The sequence below is a fragment of the Aythya marila genome, assembly GCF_965140915.1.
Source record: "Aythya marila genome assembly, chromosome: 1".
Lineage (NCBI taxonomy): Eukaryota > Metazoa > Chordata > Aves > Anseriformes > Anatidae > Aythya > Aythya marila.
Window position 1 is genome coordinate 14,038,365 of NC_139042.1, and position 21,205 is coordinate 14,059,569.

General features: G+C 37.2%; 1 protein-coding gene across 1 annotated transcript in view; it reads left to right on the forward strand.

The window, feature by feature from the left end:
* ARHGAP42 (Rho GTPase activating protein 42) overlaps positions 1–21,205 on the forward strand; it is a 174,052-nt gene that overhangs the window by 127,961 nt on the left and 24,886 nt on the right. The window contains exons 8-17 of the mRNA XM_082779392.1: positions 2,570–2,699; positions 7,230–7,330; positions 8,337–8,446; positions 9,046–9,124; positions 10,124–10,163; positions 11,323–11,385; positions 14,258–14,332; positions 15,018–15,102; positions 16,353–16,411; positions 17,227–17,332. Of these exons, the coding sequence (XP_082635518.1) occupies positions 2,570–2,699; positions 7,230–7,330; positions 8,337–8,446; positions 9,046–9,124; positions 10,124–10,163; positions 11,323–11,385; positions 14,258–14,332; positions 15,018–15,102; positions 16,353–16,411; positions 17,227–17,332 (848 nt within the window). The remainder of the gene's footprint in view (positions 1–2,569; positions 2,700–7,229; positions 7,331–8,336; positions 8,447–9,045; positions 9,125–10,123; positions 10,164–11,322; positions 11,386–14,257; positions 14,333–15,017; positions 15,103–16,352; positions 16,412–17,226; positions 17,333–21,205) is intronic.

Genomic DNA, 21,205 nt, shown 5'->3' on the forward strand with positions numbered 1-21,205 from the left:
TATAATTATTTGGCTATGTACATTTTTCATGAAAAGTATCTTCAAAGTAAAGATGAAATGAAAATAAGTGTGAAGAGATGTCATTAGATGACTCCAAGTGCTATTTTTTTGGGAGTGGCTCCATTTCTTTTCCATTTCAGTCTTTCAAGAAAACATATCTAACAATTCTGTGTAGCTGCTCTGGAGTCAGAGAAGCTACAAAGTTGAGAACATCTGACATCAGCTTCTGTGGATAGCACCTTAGCTTTTGTGCTTAGAAAGTAGGAAACAGGTCTGGCAGTGCATGCACACCTCAATGTGTCCAGATCATCTGCTGGCCCCTGTGGGTTACTGGAAGATAAAACAATGACGTTTTCCCTCTAGCATCTTGCTGTTGCAGAGGTATATTGCAGAGGTATGTTTGCTTAGCGTTGGAAGACAGTACTGCCTTAGTACACTGTTAATGTAAATCTGTATTCTCTATTCCAGGTTTCACTGCAGTTCTCTGTAGTCCTTTCCCTTTTACAGCTGTTGTTGGCATGTAGGTGTAGATCCCATTTAAACTGCTTCTTGAGGAAATCAGACAAAACCTCCTAGTTGATTGACCTTTTCCTCTGCGATCAAAATGTAAATGTTCTCTGACTGTAGAGCCTCTCAGCCTCTTCTCCTTTCAAACTAAATTATGTATTTGCTAAATTTCTTTCACTGCTGAGACTCTATGATAAAGGCACAAGGGGTCAGTGTTGTTGCACAGCTCAGTTTCAGTGAAAAATGTGCTTCAGTTCAGAGACTGATTTATTTTAATGTGACAAGTCCTGATAGGAGCATTAGTCCACAGCACAGACCATAACTGGCATCGTAAGTCCATATGTCAGTATGTTCTATGCAGTAGAAATGAAATTATTAAAGGATTTTTTTTTCAATTTCAATGTTAATTAAGAAATAGGTAAACAGATTATCTTGTTAAATAGTATTTAAGTACAACTTCAATGTGTAAATAGGCTGCAGAGGTAGTGGGAAATGTAAAGTTGAGCAGTAGGAGCAACCTATTATAATATTTTTAAAATATATTTATACATGAGACAAACATATGTATATAAAAACTGACCTACAGTATATTGCTTACCAATATTACACAGAAGTTTGGATTCTGGCTCCAGATCTAGGTCCACACCTGCATTTTGTCAGATGGGCTATCTATTGACTTGTCACTCAGCATCACCCAACCTCATAATGATGAGCTCTATTTTTTGGAGGGAGAGACAAAAACACCGAGGAGAGTATTCAGGGAAAATTGTGTTCAGGCTGGCTATTGTAGCTGTCAGAGGTACCCCTCTCCATTGCACTGGGTGTTATGGTCTTGCAGAATTGTTGAATTCTGCTTCTGTTCATAAAATCTTCCTGTAGATTAGACTAGCAGCAGTAAAAACAGAAGGAGGAGCAGAGGAGTGGCAGACCCTGCCCAGCTATTAACATGTCTACTGTGTCTTCGTACAACCTGATGTCATCTTCACTGTGACATCTGTGACACAGAATGTCCCACAAAATGAGGGGAAGTATTCACCAGTATATAAAATCCAAACAATATCTTCCTGATTAGTTGGGAGTAGATTCCATAAGACAACTTTGCAAAATGATTTTGCAAAAGCATCACAAAGATTTATTCTGTTGCCTGTAGTAACAAAGTGTTCAACATCTCCTATATCAGTAGCAATCTATCAAATCTCTGGCACTTCATAATAATTCTCCTCTCCTACACCATGTTAGGTGTGTAGAGGGAAATCCTGGCCCTAGTGAATTCAACAGGAAAAAAATGTTAATTTACATGCACACTAGTAAATATGAATTACCCACTTTTGTACTTGCTCAGCCAGCTGCCTGGTAACATGCACAATATTTAGGGAATAGACAGTGTTTCCAGGCTTGTGGCACACTTGTGCCACTTGTGACTTGTTTTTTACCTAACATAATTATATTAATCTTAATTGAGGTTTACACAGTTCTGTCAAAAATTGTTAATGACAGTGCTCTGACTACCCTGAGTGTCAGCAGCCATGGTATTACTGCAGGTGTGGATACACGGTCTTCTGAAGCGTACTGCTTCCATGTGTGAGGCTGCAAATGTCTAGAGGCATTAGCCTTGCATTAAGCCAAACCAGTACTTTGTTCTGAACTGTACTTTTAGTGGTTCAGTGAAGCTTGGGGTTACGCTATCAGCACCTTCTAGTTTAGCCTGCCTTTTGTCTCGAGTACACACAGAAAAAGAATGCATCTCTCTGCAAAATACTGTGTAAGTAAACATGAAGAGACAAAATGGCATCCTTTCTGTGGTTAGCTACCTGCAGACTTATGTGCTTAAACTGAGTTCTTCGTTGCTGTGTTTTTCCCAGGCTTCTCGAGCAACAAATAATATTATTCTTGCACCCATTTTCCTTTTATGTCTACCGTAAACACTTCTGTTGTTCTCCATTTGAAGCAATCTCACTCCTTGTCATTATGAGTAATTAGTTCTTCATTTAATCATTGTTTTTGTGCTTGCGTGAAATTATGTGGATTGATTTTTTTGTTTGTTTTTTTTTTGGGGTGTTAGACCCGGAATAACTTTGAAAGCACAAGGCAGGAAGTGGAGAGACTCATGCAAAGAATGAAGTCCGCCAACCAGGATTACAGACCACCAAGTCAATGGACAATGGAGGGCTATCTCTACGTGCAGGAAAAACGTGAGTAAAGCAGATGTACCATTTAATTTGATTTGAAAGACACAGCAATGCTGAGGAAGGCACAACGAGGATGAGATAATGATTTAGTTAGGATAAAGCAACAGCTCTGTGTTTGAATGTCTGCAGACCTCTCCTATTTTTGCTTCCCGAAAGAAAGGTTCAAAGAAAAAGAAGTGTTTGACACTTCAAAAAGCACTCAGAGTAGCTAAGGCTACTGACCCACCTGTAAGCATCTCGTCTCCTGCTTCCTGGGTCTTTGTGGGTAGGTCTCTGCTTGGGTAGGTAACCCCAAGTTACTGGCAGTAACTTGGCAGTAAATTTGTCAAAGTCCCCTTGCGCACAGCTCTGTCTGGCTGCCTTTCTCCTTACTGCAGAACTACAAGCACTTAGGTCTCTGCTGTAGCTCCACCCTGCCAAACCCTTCTGTCTCTTCAGCTTTCTCTGCCTGCACAAGCTCTATAGTTCACAGAATCACAGAATTTCTAGATTGGAAGAGACCTCAAGAACATCGAGTCCAACCTCTGACCTAACTCTAACAGTCCCCACTAAACCATATCCCTAAGCTCTACATCTAAACGTCTTTTAAAGACTTCCAGGGATGGTGACTCCACCACTTCCCTGGGCAGCCCATTCCAATGTCTAACAACCCTTTCGGTAAAGAAGTTCTTCCTAACATCTAACCTAAAACTCCCCTGGCTCAACTTAAGCCCATTCCCCCTCGTCCTGTCACCAGGCACGTGGGAGAACAGGCCAACCCCCACCTCGCTACAGCCTCCCTTGAGGTACCTAAAAAGAGCGATAAGGTCACCCCTGAGCCTCCTCTTCTCCAGGCTGAACAAGCCCAGCTCCCTCAGCCGCTCCTCGCAGGACTTGTTCTCCAGGCCCCTCACCAGCTTCGTTGCCCTTCTCTGGACCCGCTCAAGCACCTCCATGTCCTTCTTGTAGCGAGGGGCCCAAAACTGAACACAGTACTCGAGGTGCGGCCTCACCAGAGCTGAGTACAGGGGGACGATCACCTCCCTAGCCCTGCTGGTCACACTGTTTCTGATACAAGCCAGGATGCCGTTGGCCTTCTTGGCCACCTGAGCACACTGCTGGCTCATATTCAGCCGACTATCCACCATCACTCCCAGGTCCTTCTCTGCCTGGCAGCTCTCCAACCACTCATCTCCCAGCCTGTAGCTCTGCTTGGGGTTATTGCACCCCAGGTGCAGGACCCGGCACTTGGCCTTGTTGAACTTCATGCAGTTGACCTCAGCCCATCGGTGCAGCCTATCCAGATCCTCCTGCAGAGCTTTCCTACCCTCGAGCAGATCGACACACACGCATAGCTTGGTGTCATCTGCAAACTTACTGAGGGTGCACTCAATGCCCTCGTCCAGATCGTTGATGAAGATATTAAAGAGGACCGGCCCCAGCACCGAGCCCTGGGGGACGCCACTAGTGACTGGCCTCCAACTGGATTTGGCTCCATTCACCACGACTCTTTGGGCCCGGCTATCCAGCCAGTTTCTTACCCAACGAAGCGTGCGCCAGTCCAAGCCAAGAGCAGCCAGTTTCTTGAGGAGAATGCTGTGTGAGACGGTGTCAAAAGCCTTGCTGAAGTCAAGGTAGACCACATCCACAGCCTTTCCCTCATCCACCCAGCGCGTCACTTTGTCATAGAAGGAGACCTGGCAAGAACAACCTCCACCTTTTACCTGTCATCTCTACTGACCCAGGCACTGTAAATGAGCATGCACATAATAGAAAACAAAGGTGTGAGAAGAAAATATATCCAAATACAGTCTGCCACAGCTTCAAAATAGTTGCAAATCTGCACCTAATTATTATTCATGCCATCAGAAGTATCTGCTGCCACTCTAAATCATATAGAAGACCAAGCCAAATTAGCTGCATTAGGCAAGGGTTATTCAAAATTCTTAATAAAATGTTTTTCAGTGTGTGGGTTAACCAGATTGATTTATTAATTTCTTTGATGTGAAATCTGCCAGATGCTGGCAAAGTATGTAAAAATGTTTTGAGATAGTGTGTGTGTGCTCTTGCAAGTTTGACATTCATTCAAAAGTGATCAAATACTACTTGTACTTGATTTCTCAATCTAAAAATAAATAGAAGGCATCTGGATGTAGAATTCCCTTGTGGGACTTGTCTCCACTTAACCTCAGTTTTGAGGGTATCTTCTTCTTCACTGCTCCTCCTTCACTGCCCCTCCTTTAGACAATAACTCAAGAGACTGCATGGAATTATAGTTAGTTGATTTTCCAGATGACATCATGAAATTACTCTTTATTCTGTATGTGAGCTAAAATAAAGAAGCTCAATGCTTATCATAGTTAACCTCAGCCACTTTTACCCTCAGTAGCACTGAAAGCTTGAAGAAGACCCTCTATGTTTTAATTGAGTAATAATCTTAAATGAAACCTGTGTTAAGTGGAAATTACATTGAGCCTTGTTAATGGGGGAAGGACAAAAGGAGTGAAGCACTGGGCACATGCTGTGCTTCATTAAATAGTGAGAGGCCAACTTGACATCCTCCTACTGAAAAGATACTTGTTCATTAGTGTATTCTGGAATAAGAGTAACAGGATCCGTAATCCATGTGTCAGAGGGGAAGGTACTAACTGTGTATTTCCTTGTAATGCGGGTTGACTTTCCTGCAAATAGCATCCCATAGGCTTTTGCCAAGTTATGGACAACAGGCTTAAATGTTCACTATTCCTGAAAGTGAAAGTAAATTCTGTGTATTTTTATTACTGGTATTTGCGTTGGTAAATATGTATTTTGAAAAAGTGGCAAAGTGGCAGTAGGCTATAAATCACTTCTTTCAGATGGACAGTCGTGTAACGTTATTAAAGTTAAAACTTAGGTGTCTGGATACAATTTTTTAATAATAATAAAAAAAAAAAAAAGACTTCTAAACTCATTTAAAACTGCTTTGAGATGGCTTATTCTTCTAAAAGAGCTAAATAAGTGGAACTGTACTCTGACACTGAGACCAGCTTGCTCTAGATATCCCATGTTCCTTGTTAAATTTCTTATTGGCAAAATTTGGGGATAAGGGTCTAAATTACCTACGTCCATGTGTTATCTACTGAGCATGAGTGCTTCCAGTACAATTTCATGTCAGTGCAGACATAGCCATGATGTTCTGGCCCATGGAGCTGCAGCCACACAGCAAAAAACTTGAATTATCCTGTCTCCTGCAGTGCAACACTCCTTTAGATGTGTCTGTGAGATTCAGGGATCTTATCCAAAAAATATTGGAGACTTTTTCTGTGCTAGGATATGGAGAGAATTCTGGAAATGGGAGGATTTACTTTGTCCTCACAGCAAAGAACTGTAGGTAATCCAGGCATTATAAGGGCCTGTACCTAATCTAAGTTAGCAGCCAAAGTTTAAAGTACCATTGTGCTTCAGTTCAAGGGGGCTTTCTGTTTACATTTGCTAGAGGTTCACAGCAATGCCTGAGCAAAGGCATCAGAAATCAGATTTTGCAGTCGGATTAAGTACTGTGGTGTGACCTCTCCAGGATAAAGGATGCTCCACTTAATCTGGGGATCATTGTAGATTTCATGTATGGCTAGCTAAATCAAAGACTAGTGAATTCCAAAGTACATTATCTAATGGTATTGTGAGCTTATGTAATTGTCAGTTTGTGGACTGTTTTGACCATTTATTCTTCTCTGTGTGCCAAAATAAATGTGTTTTCATTTTTGAAAGTATGACCCTGTAGTCCTTCTCTCTGACCATGTCCAATTCTCTTAGCGATCAGCCTTCTTTGCAGGCTCTGTGCCACTGTTATACCCACCTCTTCCCTGGCAGGACACCATTCCAAGGGATAAAAAGCCAGTGTTTTCTTGCTGAAAGTGCCACCTTCAGCATTTTTCCCCTTGTCTTTAAACCACTATTGTTTTAGTACACGGTTCCTTTTCCTTTCCATTCTTGTAATAGAATCATCCTCCAGTGTTCAACTACGTAAGATTAACTCTATATGTGAGCCATTGCCATTTTATCCAATGTCCTAAAGATAACAGGTAGCACAATAAAGATCCTATGATGTTACCAAAAGCATTTGTTACCTTTAACAAGAGATCTGAAAGTAAAATATGTTCTGTTTTCATGAGTTTGTCCAATTTTCTGAGTCTGCTACTAGATTTAAGTTTTCCTTCAAAGAAAGAATGTAATACTGAATCTTAGTGCTTTACTTCTTTTGATAAAAATCTTTAGCTGTACTTCCTAAGCAGAATAATCCTCAAGATCTGCTCCTATCTGTCTATCCTATCAAAATGCTGTTACCGATCTAGTTGCTAAAGAAAATCAGTCTGCTCGAACATCAAGCAGAGATAGATGAAAATTAGACCTGAATATGTTCAAATCCAAAAATCAGTATATTTTTAATGTATTTATTATTTTGCATGCTACATATGGATACTGTTACATTTCATCTATGTGTTGTATTTAATTCCAAATGAAACAGTGATAAAATACCAAAACAATTATTTCTAATACTATCTCTCTTTGATTTAGGACCACTTGGATTTACATGGGTAAAACATTACTGCACTTATGATAAAGGAACAAAAACATTTACAATGAGCATAGCTGAAACAAAATCTGGTGGAAAAGTGGTGAGTCTTTAGCACATACATGAACTATATATACCATACTTTAAGTATTCAGGAAGTGTTAAAAGAAAAAGATTTGGTGGAAGGAGTTTAAAGCTGTTTTCATACATGAAGCAGTATATATTTTATATGCATGCACAAAATATTTAAATAATAATATTTCTTATATAACATATGACCACATATTAAATAATTCCTCTAATATAGTAGTTCCAAAAACGTAGGAAAGCAATCACATTTATACAGTAGTAGAATGGATGAGGTTTGAAAGAGAGCTCTAGAGGTTGTTTATTTTGGTCACCATGCTAAACAAGATATGCGAATATTTCCATGATATTTAGAACAATATCCATTGTTCTTCTCTCATCCACTGAGCTATCTGTCACATTGTAGTTGGCTATGAGGTTGGTCCTGCATGATCCTTCCCTTCACAAATTCCTGCTGACTACTCCCAGACTCCTCCTTGTTCTTAGTATGTTTGGAAATGGTTTCTGGTTGCACCCATCTGTAGTTCCCCAGGTCCTCCTCCTTGCCATTCTTGAAGATGGGAGTGACATTTGCTTTCTGCCACCTCTAAGAACCAACCCTTGCCAATTACCACAGCCTTTCAAACATTATCAAGAGTAGCTTCACCATGACAGCACTCAGAACTATGAGTTGGCCAACTTTATATTTTCATCTACATGTGACAGAAGTATATTACACTTGTTTTAACATACAGCGTTCAATCATATATGCAAGTATTTGTGAAGTTTTGAAGTTAAGGAGCTCTCTGAAGTATAACATTACTTAAATAACAAATAATATAAAAATGCCAAAAAAAATGATAGAAAGCAATTAAATGTAGTCTTTGTATATAGAAAAATTACCGTAAATGTTCATAAATATTCTTAAGCCCCAACTTAAGGCATGTTTTTTTGGGACTGTTCATACAGTTAAATTTAACATTTGGAGCCTGTATCAACATACTACCTGTACTAATTTTGTTTTGTTTTGTTTTGTTTTATAGAATGGCCTTGTCACAAGCTCACCAGAAATATTCAAGCTAAAATCTTGCATCAGAAGAAAGACTGATTCAATTGACAAACGGTTCTGTTTTGATATTGAAGTATTTGAGAGGTGTGAATTCTTTTCCTTATGTTAACAAATTAAATATAAATAAGAAATAAAGCACTCACAACCAATATATATTAATTACACTTATAACAGGGACATATATTTCTCAATATGCTTGCATCCACAAAAACCTGGCTTTCAAAACCTACTACAAGACAATATTCTTTGTGTTTACACATCTGTTCATATAATAATTTGGGGAATAAAGATTGAAATTGTTTCCCTCATTACTTCACTGGTTCCCATGAATATTTTTCTATGCAATGTGAAAGTTTCGTCAAGAGAGAGAATATGACACTTTTTGAACTTGTATTGCAGTGGCAGTGGTTAGAGCACAACCTGCAGAATGAACAGTTTTTTGAATCCTCTAAAGCAAAAAAACAAACAAACAAAAAAACCCACCTGCTTCAAGGCAGTTAGCTTCAGTCGCCAAACCTGGGATACGACATCAAAGAGCAATTTCTAGGCAACCCTGTTAGGACACATTTCTTTTGACTTATTTTGGATGTTCTTTAGGGGATTTGATGACTTTAACTCTGATTTTGGTTACTGTTTGAGAAAAAGAAATTAGTAACTTCAGTATGTGTATATGTTTTTGACAGACCTGGAATCATCACACTACAAGCTTTTTCAGAATCCAATCGAAAACTGTGGCTCGAAGCTATGGATGGAAAGGAACCTGTAAGGATATTTGTCATTTTCTTTTATTTTTACAGCTTTATGACACGTGTTAAAGAAAGAAGCCAGTATACATTTTAGACATAAAATCTGTTACAATACAGTACAATAAAAGCAAATACAATTCTGTTCTTCATAAAACACAATTGCAAATGCACAGTGAAGATAGGTACAAATTAGTAAAGTCAGAACTATTAATGCATTTAGACCTTTATAGGTGTGGGTTTTTTTTAGGATATTTAGTGTTTCATAATAATAAGCCAATTCTCATATAAGGTTTGTGGTTCAGATTAAATTTGCAAAGTGATGGTTTCTACAACGGTAAAGACAAACCATCTTTTAGGCAGTGTCATGGAGTATTGGCAATAAGTGACATCTTGAAAAGCACTGCAGAGAGTATAAAAATGTGTTGAAAGCTACTAAGAGACAGGTTTATCTGAGATTTCTTCTCACTTTTAATCAGCTCATGAAAATGTCACTGAATGAGGTGATGCCAGACCTGTACCCAAGGAGAAAAAAAAGGTTGATTGGTCTTATAAGATAAATAAGTGTTACAAAGCTTCCTGCTTGACTGAAACAGTGCAGAAATTAAATCAGTCTTTGTATTGATATTTAACCCATTTGCAGTCTGCATATCTGACTTCTAACACATTTTATGTGCCTATAAATTTAATGTTTAAACCTAGTCAATCCCTAGAATCTCAAGGCCTGAATACGTTTTTGGGACAGATCCTGCTGGCTGTACGCCTTCTCCCCAGAGGTGCAGAACATCTGTGTATTTTACTTGGAGTCCAGCTGTTCATTGTTGCCCTCTCCACCTACTCAGTTCCTAACAAGGGGCTGCCGGGGAGGAAGTGAAGGGCTTGGTTGTCTTTCCCATAGCAGCAAGCTAATATGCAGCATGTCACAGCTGCTTAAGAGCTACCAGCAAACGCAGCAATAAAGAATTTAAAGCTACAAACATTGACATTTCATGTTGGTGTTTTGTTTTGTTTTTTCCAGATCTACACACTGCCAGCCATTATTAGCAAGAAGGAAGAAAGTAAGCACTTTATTTATGAGGACCTACTAAATATTCCTAGATTTCTGTAATGGCTTTATTTCTGAATGTGTGTGAGAGACAGACATTACCTTTTTTAAGTTTTCTTTCTATTGCTATGAAGATACTTTAAAGTGTCTGTTGGATTACCTGATTGGGACATATGAAAGCACATCATAAATTATATGAACTGTGTGAAAGACTTCTCCTTTTGTATTACTATCAAACATAAATTGGAAGAAAATTTGATTTGGTCAAAAATGACAATATATTTAACAAATCTGTAACAGATATATATCTGCAGTCCATATACCTAAATGTAAATATTATGCCTGTGTGTTGAAGTAATATCTGAATGTATCACACCTTTTTGTTTGTAGGTGTATATGCATCCATATGCATCAATAAAATGAGTATATGTAGAGACATTATGAGATTTATCTATGTGTAATTGTATTATATTAACATCTGTACACAAATATGTAAAAATATTTTACATAAGTTTGGGTATGCATAACAGAGAAGGAGAGAGAGATGTGTCAGATATTCCCAGGTGTCTTCACAGGAAGTATATCTGAGACTCTGGAAACCTACAATTTAAGCCAGCATGTCTGTTTTTTTATGTGATGGTGCTATTTTAATGGTGACAAATATGCTGCTATAAAATCTCTATTTAGTTAGGTAGAGCAATTAGTGTTGAAGATAAAAGAATTAATGAGAAATACATTCACTCAAAATAACCTCAATAATTAAAGTCAATACCAAAGATTGTTTTTCCCATGTTACCACTTTAGGAGCAGTTATGTGCAAGGAACAAAGAATATTGTTGTATTGAAACCAGTGAAAATATTCTGGTCATAATGTTAAGTCCTCAACTCTTAAAACCATTTCCCTCAGCAGAGGGAAGGGAATTCAGTAATCTTGTAAAGGAACGACCTTTCAGTTCTATGTGTACTGATTTCTGGGAAAGATAGTAGTCTTTCCCTCATCATGATGAGAAAGTTGGATTTTGAGTGCTAAAGGTATATCTAGATTATGGCATTATAGAATAAGTATCACATGGATAAATATATTAGTCCTCTCTAACTGAAATGTGAATGTTGCTAAACATGGAGATTTTGTGTGTTGATGAGATGCAAAAATACTTTTCTTATCTTTCTAGTGTTCTTAAATGAAGCAGGTTTCAACTTCGTGAGGAAATGTATCTATGCTGTAGAAACAAGAGGTGTGTATTAAATCACAAATTATGTATTAGATTATTATGAATATTTTTTCTCAAGCAGTACTTTTTTCTACATATTTTATAGCTCTGTTTTGAAACATGTTCATCATTCAATCTGCACTTCTCACATTTCATGGGTGTGCTTTATGCTTAAAACCATTGCCACAAATTCCAACAACAGTCCTTAGCGTATCACTAAAGTGTTGGGGGTAGGGTTGTTTTGTTTTGCTTTTTTACATTTTCAATAGTTTTATGTTGTTTAGACAACTTAACATACAGTTGCACACATCGTTTAGTCTAGGTCTTTAATTTGTGTGCACTGAATTGCGCTTTTTCCTGATGAGGCTGAGATTCCCAACTTTGTTTTCTGGCATGAAACATAACAAACAAAAAGTAGATGGTGTGAACACTCTTTGCTGTAACATCTTTGTTGTAGAGCCCAATGTCGATCATTTCATCCAGTTATTTTGCATGTCATTCAGTCATTTTTTTAATGCTTAGAAACTAATATATGGTAGTGGGAAAGTAGAAAAAAAAAGCTATACTATTCTTGAGGTGGTATCTTAGAACTCACAGTAAGCTTTTTGATAGTTCCCATTCAAACAAAGAGATAAAAGTATATGGTCTTCCCTAAACAGAGATAATCTTATTTTGTCCATCCACTGAACTCTCAGTATGCAAGTCTGTTCTAATCCAAAAACTGTGTGATCACTCTGTGCAGCACTGAGCCCAACATAAATCCACTTTCTCAAGTAGCAGTGTTTGTAGCTTCACCACTGCTGACATGGAGATAGCATTGTTCTGAAAAAAACAAAAGGGTTAATTAAAAAAAAAAAAAAAAAAAACAGATCAGATAGTAGAATGTTGTTTTCAAATGAAAATTTGCACTTTTGGAATGGTAAGACCTGAAGTAGGAAGAAGAATGTAATTACATAACAAAATTAAATCTACATATCAGGAGTTGGTTTTGAGTATATCCTGCTGAAGATAAAAGGCTGGCATCCCTCCTAAGGGATGAACCGTTATTGTTTTTGCCTCTTTTTTTTTTCTCAACCTACTTAATGTAGGTTGAGAAGAAGAAGAGGTCATATTAAAAATTGTTTTCTGCCTTGGATTTCCAAGTACTGCTGATTTTAAAAGAAAGTTAAAGCCAATAAAATTATCATAACTGGAATCCTGAAACACTGTATTTTGAATATCACACATAGTATTATTTGCTTTTAGTATCTGTGCTATTAAAAATAAATCTATGAAATCTATGGGTAAATTGGGTCTTGACTGTTTTTATTCTGTATGGAGACCCATGCATCACATAAATTCTGAACTAAAATGTTCCAGTAGTATACGATGTATGTTTTTATTTAGGGTACAATTATTTCTCTGGTACATGTCAACCAATTCTTAGTTGGAAAGGGTGATGTAGATGCATAATAATTCCACAGAAGTCTAGGCAAGACAAACTTGTTAGCATGCAATGTGTTTTAACACTGCTTTGGGGTATTATTTTTCATTTTTGCCAGTTATCCTCTTGGTGTTTTCTAATATGTGTCATTTCAATGCAAGGGTTTTTGTTAATATAAAATTATTATTAGGATATGGCATGGAGTGCTGTGGATTCGGTGGAATGCATTTGTTAGTATCCCAGAAGAGAGCTCAATAGGATAAAGTATTCAAGAATGTAATTTTACAATTTTCCGTAAATAAATTTAGATGGTTTGAAAACATACACCAGGGATGCATCAATGTATATAGAAATAACCACATTTTCCCTATTTTCATAGAATCATAGAATCATAGAATATCCTGAGTTGGAAGGGACCCTTAAGGATCATCAAGTCCAACTCTTGACACCGCACAGGTCTACCCAAAAGTTCAGACCATGTGCCTAAGTTCACAGTCCAATCTCTTCTTAAATTCAGACAGGCTCGGTGCAGTGACCACTTCCCTGGGGAGCCTGTTCCAGTGTGCAACCACCCTCTCTGTGAAGAACCCCCTCCTGACGTCCAGCCTAAATTTCCCCTGCCTCAGCTTAACCCCGTTCCCGCGGGTCCTGTCACTGGTGTTAATGGAGAAAAGGTCTCCTGCCTCTCGACACCCCCTTATGAGGAAGTTGTAGACTGTGATGAGGTCTCCCCTCAGCCTCCTCTTCTCCAGGCTGAACAGGCCCAGTGACCTCAGCCGTTCCTCATATGTCTTCCCCTCCAGGCCTTTCACCATCTTCGTAGCCCTCCTCTGGACACTTTCCAACAGTTTCATGTCCTTTTTATACTGTGGTGCCCAGAACTGCACACAGTACTCGAGGTGAGGCCGCACCAGCGCAGAGTAGAGCGGGACAATCACCTCCCTTGACCTACTAGCGATGCCGTGCTTGATGCACCCCAGGACACGGTTGGCCCTCCTGGCTGCCAGGGCACACTGCTGGCTCATATTCAACTTGCTGTCTACCACGACCCCCAGATCCCTCTCTTCTAGGCTGCTCTCCAGCGTCTCATCACCCAGTCTGTACGTGCAGCCAGGGTTTCCCCGTCCCAGGTGCAGGACCCGGCACTTGCTCTTATTGAACTTCATGCGGTTGGTGATCGCCCAGCTCTCCAACCTGTCCAGATCCCTCTGCAAGGCCTTTACGCCCTCATTTGAGTCCACAACTCCTCCAAGTTTGGTGTCATCAGCAAACTTGCTCAAAATACCCTCTATTCCTACATCCAGATCGTTTATAAAAATATTGAAAAGTACCGGCCCTAAAATGGAGCCTTGAGGGACCCCACTGGTGACCACCCGCCAGCCTGATGCAGCCCCATTTACCATAACCCTTTGGGCCCTGCCCGTTAGCCAATTGCTCACCCAATTTTTCATTCTGCTTGTTTTCCCAATATAGGTATCACCATTCTGGGTCTGTACAGAATAGGTGGTGTAAACTCCAAAGTGCAAAAGCTGATGAATACCATATTTTGTAAGTAATTTAAGTGAACTTTTTTCTATAACATGCGGCACATATACTATGATCCCTTTTGCCCTTTACCGTTGTACCCAGAAGAACGTGTCTTACTATTTATAGTTTTGTATGTACACTTACTACTACTAAATTGACTTTACAGTCTTAAAATGAGCAGTCTATCCAACTAGATAGTTTGCATTATTATTCAATTTCTCCATGAAATCATTGATATACATGAGCAAGTTAGTGATAAAATGCATTTCTTCTTTTATCATTTAAGTTCTATTTGTTGACATCTATTTGGTATTTTCAAGAAGTGTTCCAAAGCTTAGTTCTGTAACACAGAATAATTCAGCATAATAGACAATTATTCTTGTATTTCACTTTTCATGCTAGTTTGGCTGTCTGATGCCTGTCTTCAAATGTCCAAGCCAAATAAATTACTAATTCTCTTGGGCTTACTTTACATCTCGGAATAGTGCATATACTTAGTGTTTACAGGTACTAAGTATGAATGCTAAATTATTCTTATTAATACTTTGGCAGGGATTAAAATATTTCAAATTGATTGAATTGGTAGTTAATCTGGCTAATAAGTAATCACATGATGTAAATGAATAATCTATTAGCTTCTGTTTTGCTGCTTTTCTTGTCTGTCTGTTAGTCAAACCATAACAATCCTAATTCAAATTTCTACCAGCCCCTAAATCTCCTCCTGATATGGATATTGATATGGAACTTTGGGACAATAAAACAATAACAAGCGGACTAAAAAACTACCTCAGGTAAGTATGATGAGCAAATCTCAGTATTCTTTTTATGGCCCATTAATCTTTTGCCTATTAGTATCATACTACATTTATTTTATCTATTAACATGGTAATAAGCATGTATATAATCTTTCCTTTTTTATGTGTAACAATAAGTCTACCGTTTGTCACAAACTTATCTGCCTTGTTAAGATAGTCGTCTCTTGTATAGATGTAAATTTGGTAGAATATAATTAATTGCATATTTTTATGTAAAATCTTTTGTGTAAACTACAAAGCATGTTTTTTTGAGTTTTTCTTTTCTGACTCCCTCAAGCTGTGTACCATGATATTTCATGGCATCATTGCTGGAGCAGAGTAAAAATCTCTGCAGAAGTGATAATAAACTATTTTTATCCTAAAAAGTTGTTGGTATCTTCACAAGCAGGATATCCCTCCCATATTATCAGTTTCTCTTAATTTCTTTTTTTCTGATAATAGCCAGAATTTTCAAGAGTGGTAGCACTTCTGATATAACTTTTTGGGTTATTAATATGTAATGTTGAACATAAACACAATTAAAAGCATAAAATCCAGATGCTGAGTGTTCTATGCCTTCTAAATAATTGGATTTCTTAAACTGATCACCTAACAAAGGGCAGAACATGAGAATATATCTCAAAAATATGCTTAGGATTTATAGTAGAATGTGCGTGTAAACTTCATTGAAACTGGTTGTTGAAGAAATGTTGAAGAAATATACCTTCAGAAACACAACTCACTGCAGGTATTGTATTTGTGAAATTAGAATGTGAGCTAGCAGTAGATGTGTTTTTCTCTCTCTAAGACAATTCACAGGCTTCTTTCTGAGGAGTGTTCTTTTGGAATGTCTCGGGTTAGACTTTCAGTATCAAGTTTCATCATGTATTTGTCTTTCTTGGGCAGAAGATTATTTCTGCAGCCTTCTATACCTTGTCATGCAGTAATAGCATTCCTGTTCCACAGTATGGAAGTTCTAACGTAGTGAGCCACTGTGATGAAGATAATGCTGATGATATTTCTCTTTTTAACTTCTGTGGTGACACCAGGTTCACTTCAAAGAGATTTTCAGACTGTGTACATGACTGAGTTGTATACTACTTCTAATGAGTGAATTGGGTTTCCTAGGACATAACAATAAACATTATGCAGATATTGTGGGCTATCATAATGGCACCTGTAAAACCTGAGCAGACTTTGAGTGATGCATTGTTCCTAATGTTCTTTTAAATATTTTTTACCACCAGGTGTCTTTCAGAACCACTGATGACATTCAAGCTGCACAAAGATTTCATTGTTGCTGTTAGTAAGTAAAATAATAAATACACTTTCATTAAAGTAATATCATTTCTGACCTCTAATCTCCTCAGTTATTATCCCTGTTTTTCTCCTTGATGTAGTATTCAGTAATCCAGGCAAGGATTTGAGTTCTTCCATTTCGCTATATATGACAACACAGTGCCACATGAAGCACACAAAACAGAAAAGGCATACTAGGTGAAGCTGTTCAGTGGTTTGTTCTGATCTTTTTAGAGATTCTATGTGACTGCTTTCTGCATGAAATTTTAAATCTTGGTTTGTTTGTTTGTTTGTTTTACAGAGGCATTCTTCTATATCATTCATCCCTCTCATCCAGGGATCTTTTTTTTTTCCAGCTTGCCTTGAGAAATTGGATAGGAGTGATAATTATCTCCTTATCACAAATGGAATAATTAGAGAGAAAGATAGTAAAATTATTTTTCTAACAACTCCAGTTTAAAATTTGAAGTAATTTTCTCATTTCCTCTTACCTTGATAAAATACACTCAAGAATTTTAGATATTTTAAATATCAAGAAGTAAAATCTTGGATTCCACTAAGTACAACATTCAGTCAAAATTGCCACAGATTTTGTTGGCTTTGGTATTGGTGGTAACTGCTTTTGGCAAGTTGCTTGAAATCCAGATTCCAGAATGCTCTTGTAATAAATATAATTGAATTGTACTCATCATTTTGAAGGCTAGTTGTTTTTTTGCTCCCTGCAATGCACGTATGTATTGGCATACAGGCACTGCTGCCATTTTTAGTCTCACTTTAGCACATGTTCTAATTTACCATCAATATCTGTTTTCTGTTTAATAGAATCAGATGATCAGAACTACAGAGTTGAGGCAGTGCATGCGCTTGTACATAAATTACCAGAGAAGAACAGAGAGATGCTGGACATCCTTATCAAGCACTTGGTCAAGTAATTCTTTATTTTTCTGTTTCATATTATTATAAGTTGTGATCATTTTTGCTTTTAATTTGTCAGTGTTGCCTAATCCATTAGGGCCGTTATGTTAAGACAGTGCCTCTTGATATTATATTTGATTTCTGAAATACAGTTCTCAGTGTAGCTGAAGGATGCTTATTGTAGAAACAAAATTAAAAAGAAACACCATGATGATTCACCAAAATGACTGATTATGTATAAAATAAACTTACTTAATGTTTTCATTCATAGTTTCTACTAACTACAGGAATTGGAACTAACTAAATTTGAGAAACATCTAAAATTGTGCTAAGGTTGACAAGAAATTACTGTTTAGGCCCCCAAACTGTTTCAGAAATCAAGACTAGACTGGTCCTTCATGTTTGATCTTATTTTTATCTGTTACAACTCTGAGGTGAAATGTGCTTTGAAAATACTAATTTGAAGGATTTGTATTTATATTCTTGATAGCTGTATAAATGTATCCAAACCCACTTTTGAGTCTCCCCAGTTTTGTCAGCTTCTCTTGAGTCTTAATTAAATATCACATGGAAAACATTTTCTATTTATTTGATGATCTTTTGTCTCCATGGAATTACCCTTAGCATGCGCTCTGAGACAAAGAAGACAAGTTTTTGTTCTCTTCTATCTCTCTGTATAACTAGCTATGATTACATACCTTTATTATGTTGTCATATATCCTGTTTCTGCATCAAACATTATTTATATAAGTTTTTTAAATGTTTTGTTATTTTTCACCAACTTTTGCTGAATACTTTTACAAATCTGTTATTATTTCTTAGTTAGGATGCTTGGAATGTGGATACTGAAACAGCAATTTTTTAGATAAGGTCCACATGATTGACATGTAGAAGATGTTATAAAGCACTCCGCATTGTTTTCATTCCATTCATTACGTCTCCACTGTTTTGCAATTTGATCACAGCTTGAGCCACCTCCAGCTGCAGTACACTGCAGTGCAGCCTAATGCAGTTTTGCTTTCTTTCGTGGACTTAAGAACATTGAAAATTTCTTTGGTGGAAATTATTTATCCCTTTGTTTTATTTGTCCAAGGAGAACTGTGGAATAATAGGGAACTGCTAAGGGTGCTTACACTACAAAAGCTGTTTAGGCAGACCTTGCATCTCATTAGACATGGGGTGACCCAGAGAACAGGAAGAAAACAAGTTTTATAAGTTTCTAACAGAAGAGTTATTTGGTTAGTTAAAAATATAATATTTGCTGCTTTCTAGAACCCTAAAAAGTTAGGACTTTTAAGGAGGAATTAAAGATTTTGTAAAAGCAGCTAGCCTGAAGGACACAAAATTGAAATATATATATCTAGGCATTGACTTACTTGTAGGCAGAATTAGTTGCAGGCAAACATTTGTTTCTTGACATCTTTTCCTGGACTCTTTATTCTCACTGTTACCTCACATGCATTTTCAAAGAAGAGCATGTCTGCAGTATTCCCTTCTTTAATTGTTCTCTTTAGCTCTTGCCTGTCTCAACTTTGATGTGATTCTCATTTCTGATAAATTTAAATCTTTTGGATTTATTCTGAAAACTTTCAGTTTGTCTCTTTCCAACATTCAATTCATCCCTTCTAATTTCTCATAATTTCCCAGCTGTTGTTTATGCTAGCAATTCTAATGATCCCTAATTCAAAATTAGTCTTTTGAATGTATTAGTTATTTTTCTTCCTTCTCTTTCCTACCCATGTGGAAATTTTTCAAGGAACAAAATAGAGTGCATAACTTTATGTAAATGGATAAATATGAAAAAATCATGTTTTTTCATTCTTTTGTTTAAAATCCTATTTCAAAATGTATGTCCTTTTACAGCATTTATTTTTTTCTGTTCAGTTCCTTTGCATATGCTCTTATGTCTACATAAAAATACTATGCATTTAATGGTGCCTTATAGGAAGAGGATAATATTTTTCTTCCTTGGTTTAGGTCTTAAGGCCCTTAGGTTTCTGCCTACCTTGACTTCGGTGTCACTGTGCACAGTTAAATAGGATCTAGATGTTGTAGGATGGAGCTCATACTAAAAACAATCAAAACCACCAAATCCTGAAAAGTGCTCTGAAGAGAGGTCATGCTGCATGATTATACACTCAGTCAGCAGCTAGGCAAGAACTGGAGGTTTGGTGTTATTTTAAGATAAGATTTTAAGATTTTTAAACCTTCCTAATTAAATTATCTGCTTGTCTCCTTTGAAGAATGGATCATTCTTTGGTATAATTTAGTAACACCATACCCTTCTATAGTAAATAGCCTGCAGTCTGGTAGTATCAGAGATTTACTGGGGATACATCAAAGAAAGAGATTTTGAGGAGAAAGCAATTGCACATTAATGAATGTCTTATGGCTTCCCGAAATGCATGATTGCTTTGGCCTCTACCTATTCAGTAGCCCAGCAACAGTAGGACTAGGTCATAGGAAAGTGGTTATCAAAATGATCCATTTACAGGCCTGGTTTTTTTTGTTTTTTTTGTTTTTTTTTTTCATTTTTTGCTAGAAATTGAGCCTTTGAGATGCTTTGCAGAAAGTCCTTTCTGGTTACAATGTTATTAAATTCACCCTTCCTTTTATTAGCCAAGCTACCAAATTTGTCACCAAGGAAACGCAAACACAGTACAAACACTACTTTCTGTCCTATGCTGTAAGACTATGTTTGTGTAAGAGACCTTAACAATTATAGTGCAGCACAAAGCAGACTAACATTGCATAGAGTTATTTTTTTTTTAGGTTTTCTAACAGACTTAGAGCTTAGTTATTCAAAATTCCATTTCATTAAGACACTAGTGGACTTCCCAAACACCCCTCAGCCAAACATAAGATCTATTACAGAGAAACTTACATGGAAATAATTGGCTAAAAATATGCTTTAACAAGGTAAAAATTTCCATGATTAGGCTTCCAAAAAACAATCTCTGCCACTGTGTCTAAGTAAAATTTTGGGATGCTTTTAGGCCTAACTTAATGAAACAAAATAGGAAATGTAAGAAGACAGGTATTTATTTTTCTGCAGTTCATATCACATTATCTCCTGTACAAACCTCTTTCCCATCTTTCTCCTGATTCTGTAAATAAGGTGCCAAAGCGTTTCTGTTCTGATTATGAAGGCAGTACTTACTTCATTATAGAAGTAATTCTAGTCTAGTTCACCTCTCTACCCAGATAACTCTACTGTTCATTCCCTCATTCAGTGTACCACTAGTGCCTACTCAACTATGAGACCGAGAGAGGGTAGTCTATGAGTCCAGATATGGGTTTGATCCTGATCCTTTCAAAATTTCCCAGCAGCTATGGGAAAATCTCACAGTCTTTTTGTCACTGGCTTTCTAATCTGTAAAGGGATAGTATTTGTGTAATTTGCTACCAAACTTTAACATCAGACAGATCATTTTGCTAGAGTTTGTATAACATTAAGAACAAATCAAGATACCTGAGAGTTTTATTGGAAGAAAAGCATGGCAGATGTCTCCATAACCTTGATTAATGAAGGCTGTCAGAGATAAACAGAAGATATGGTTTGCTCCTACCTGCTTCTTCCACTTTTTTATAGATTTCACTCTTTCTTAATTTTAAAAGGTACAAGGGTTATTTTACTTATTTAAGAAATGGGTAAAAAGGTGTTTATCAGTTTGACAATAGTAATAGATAGAGCAGTGAGAAGGAAGAGAAGAATGTGAATGTGTGCCTCTGATTCTATTTGGTAGCAGATTCAGTAAGACTAAGCATTAAGGCAATTATGAAAAATTCACTTGTCATGGTATTTCTCAGACATGTAAGGTAATGAGGCAGCTGTGACTGGGGAGTCACTGCCACTTATTTTGAAGAATTTATGATGATACAGATT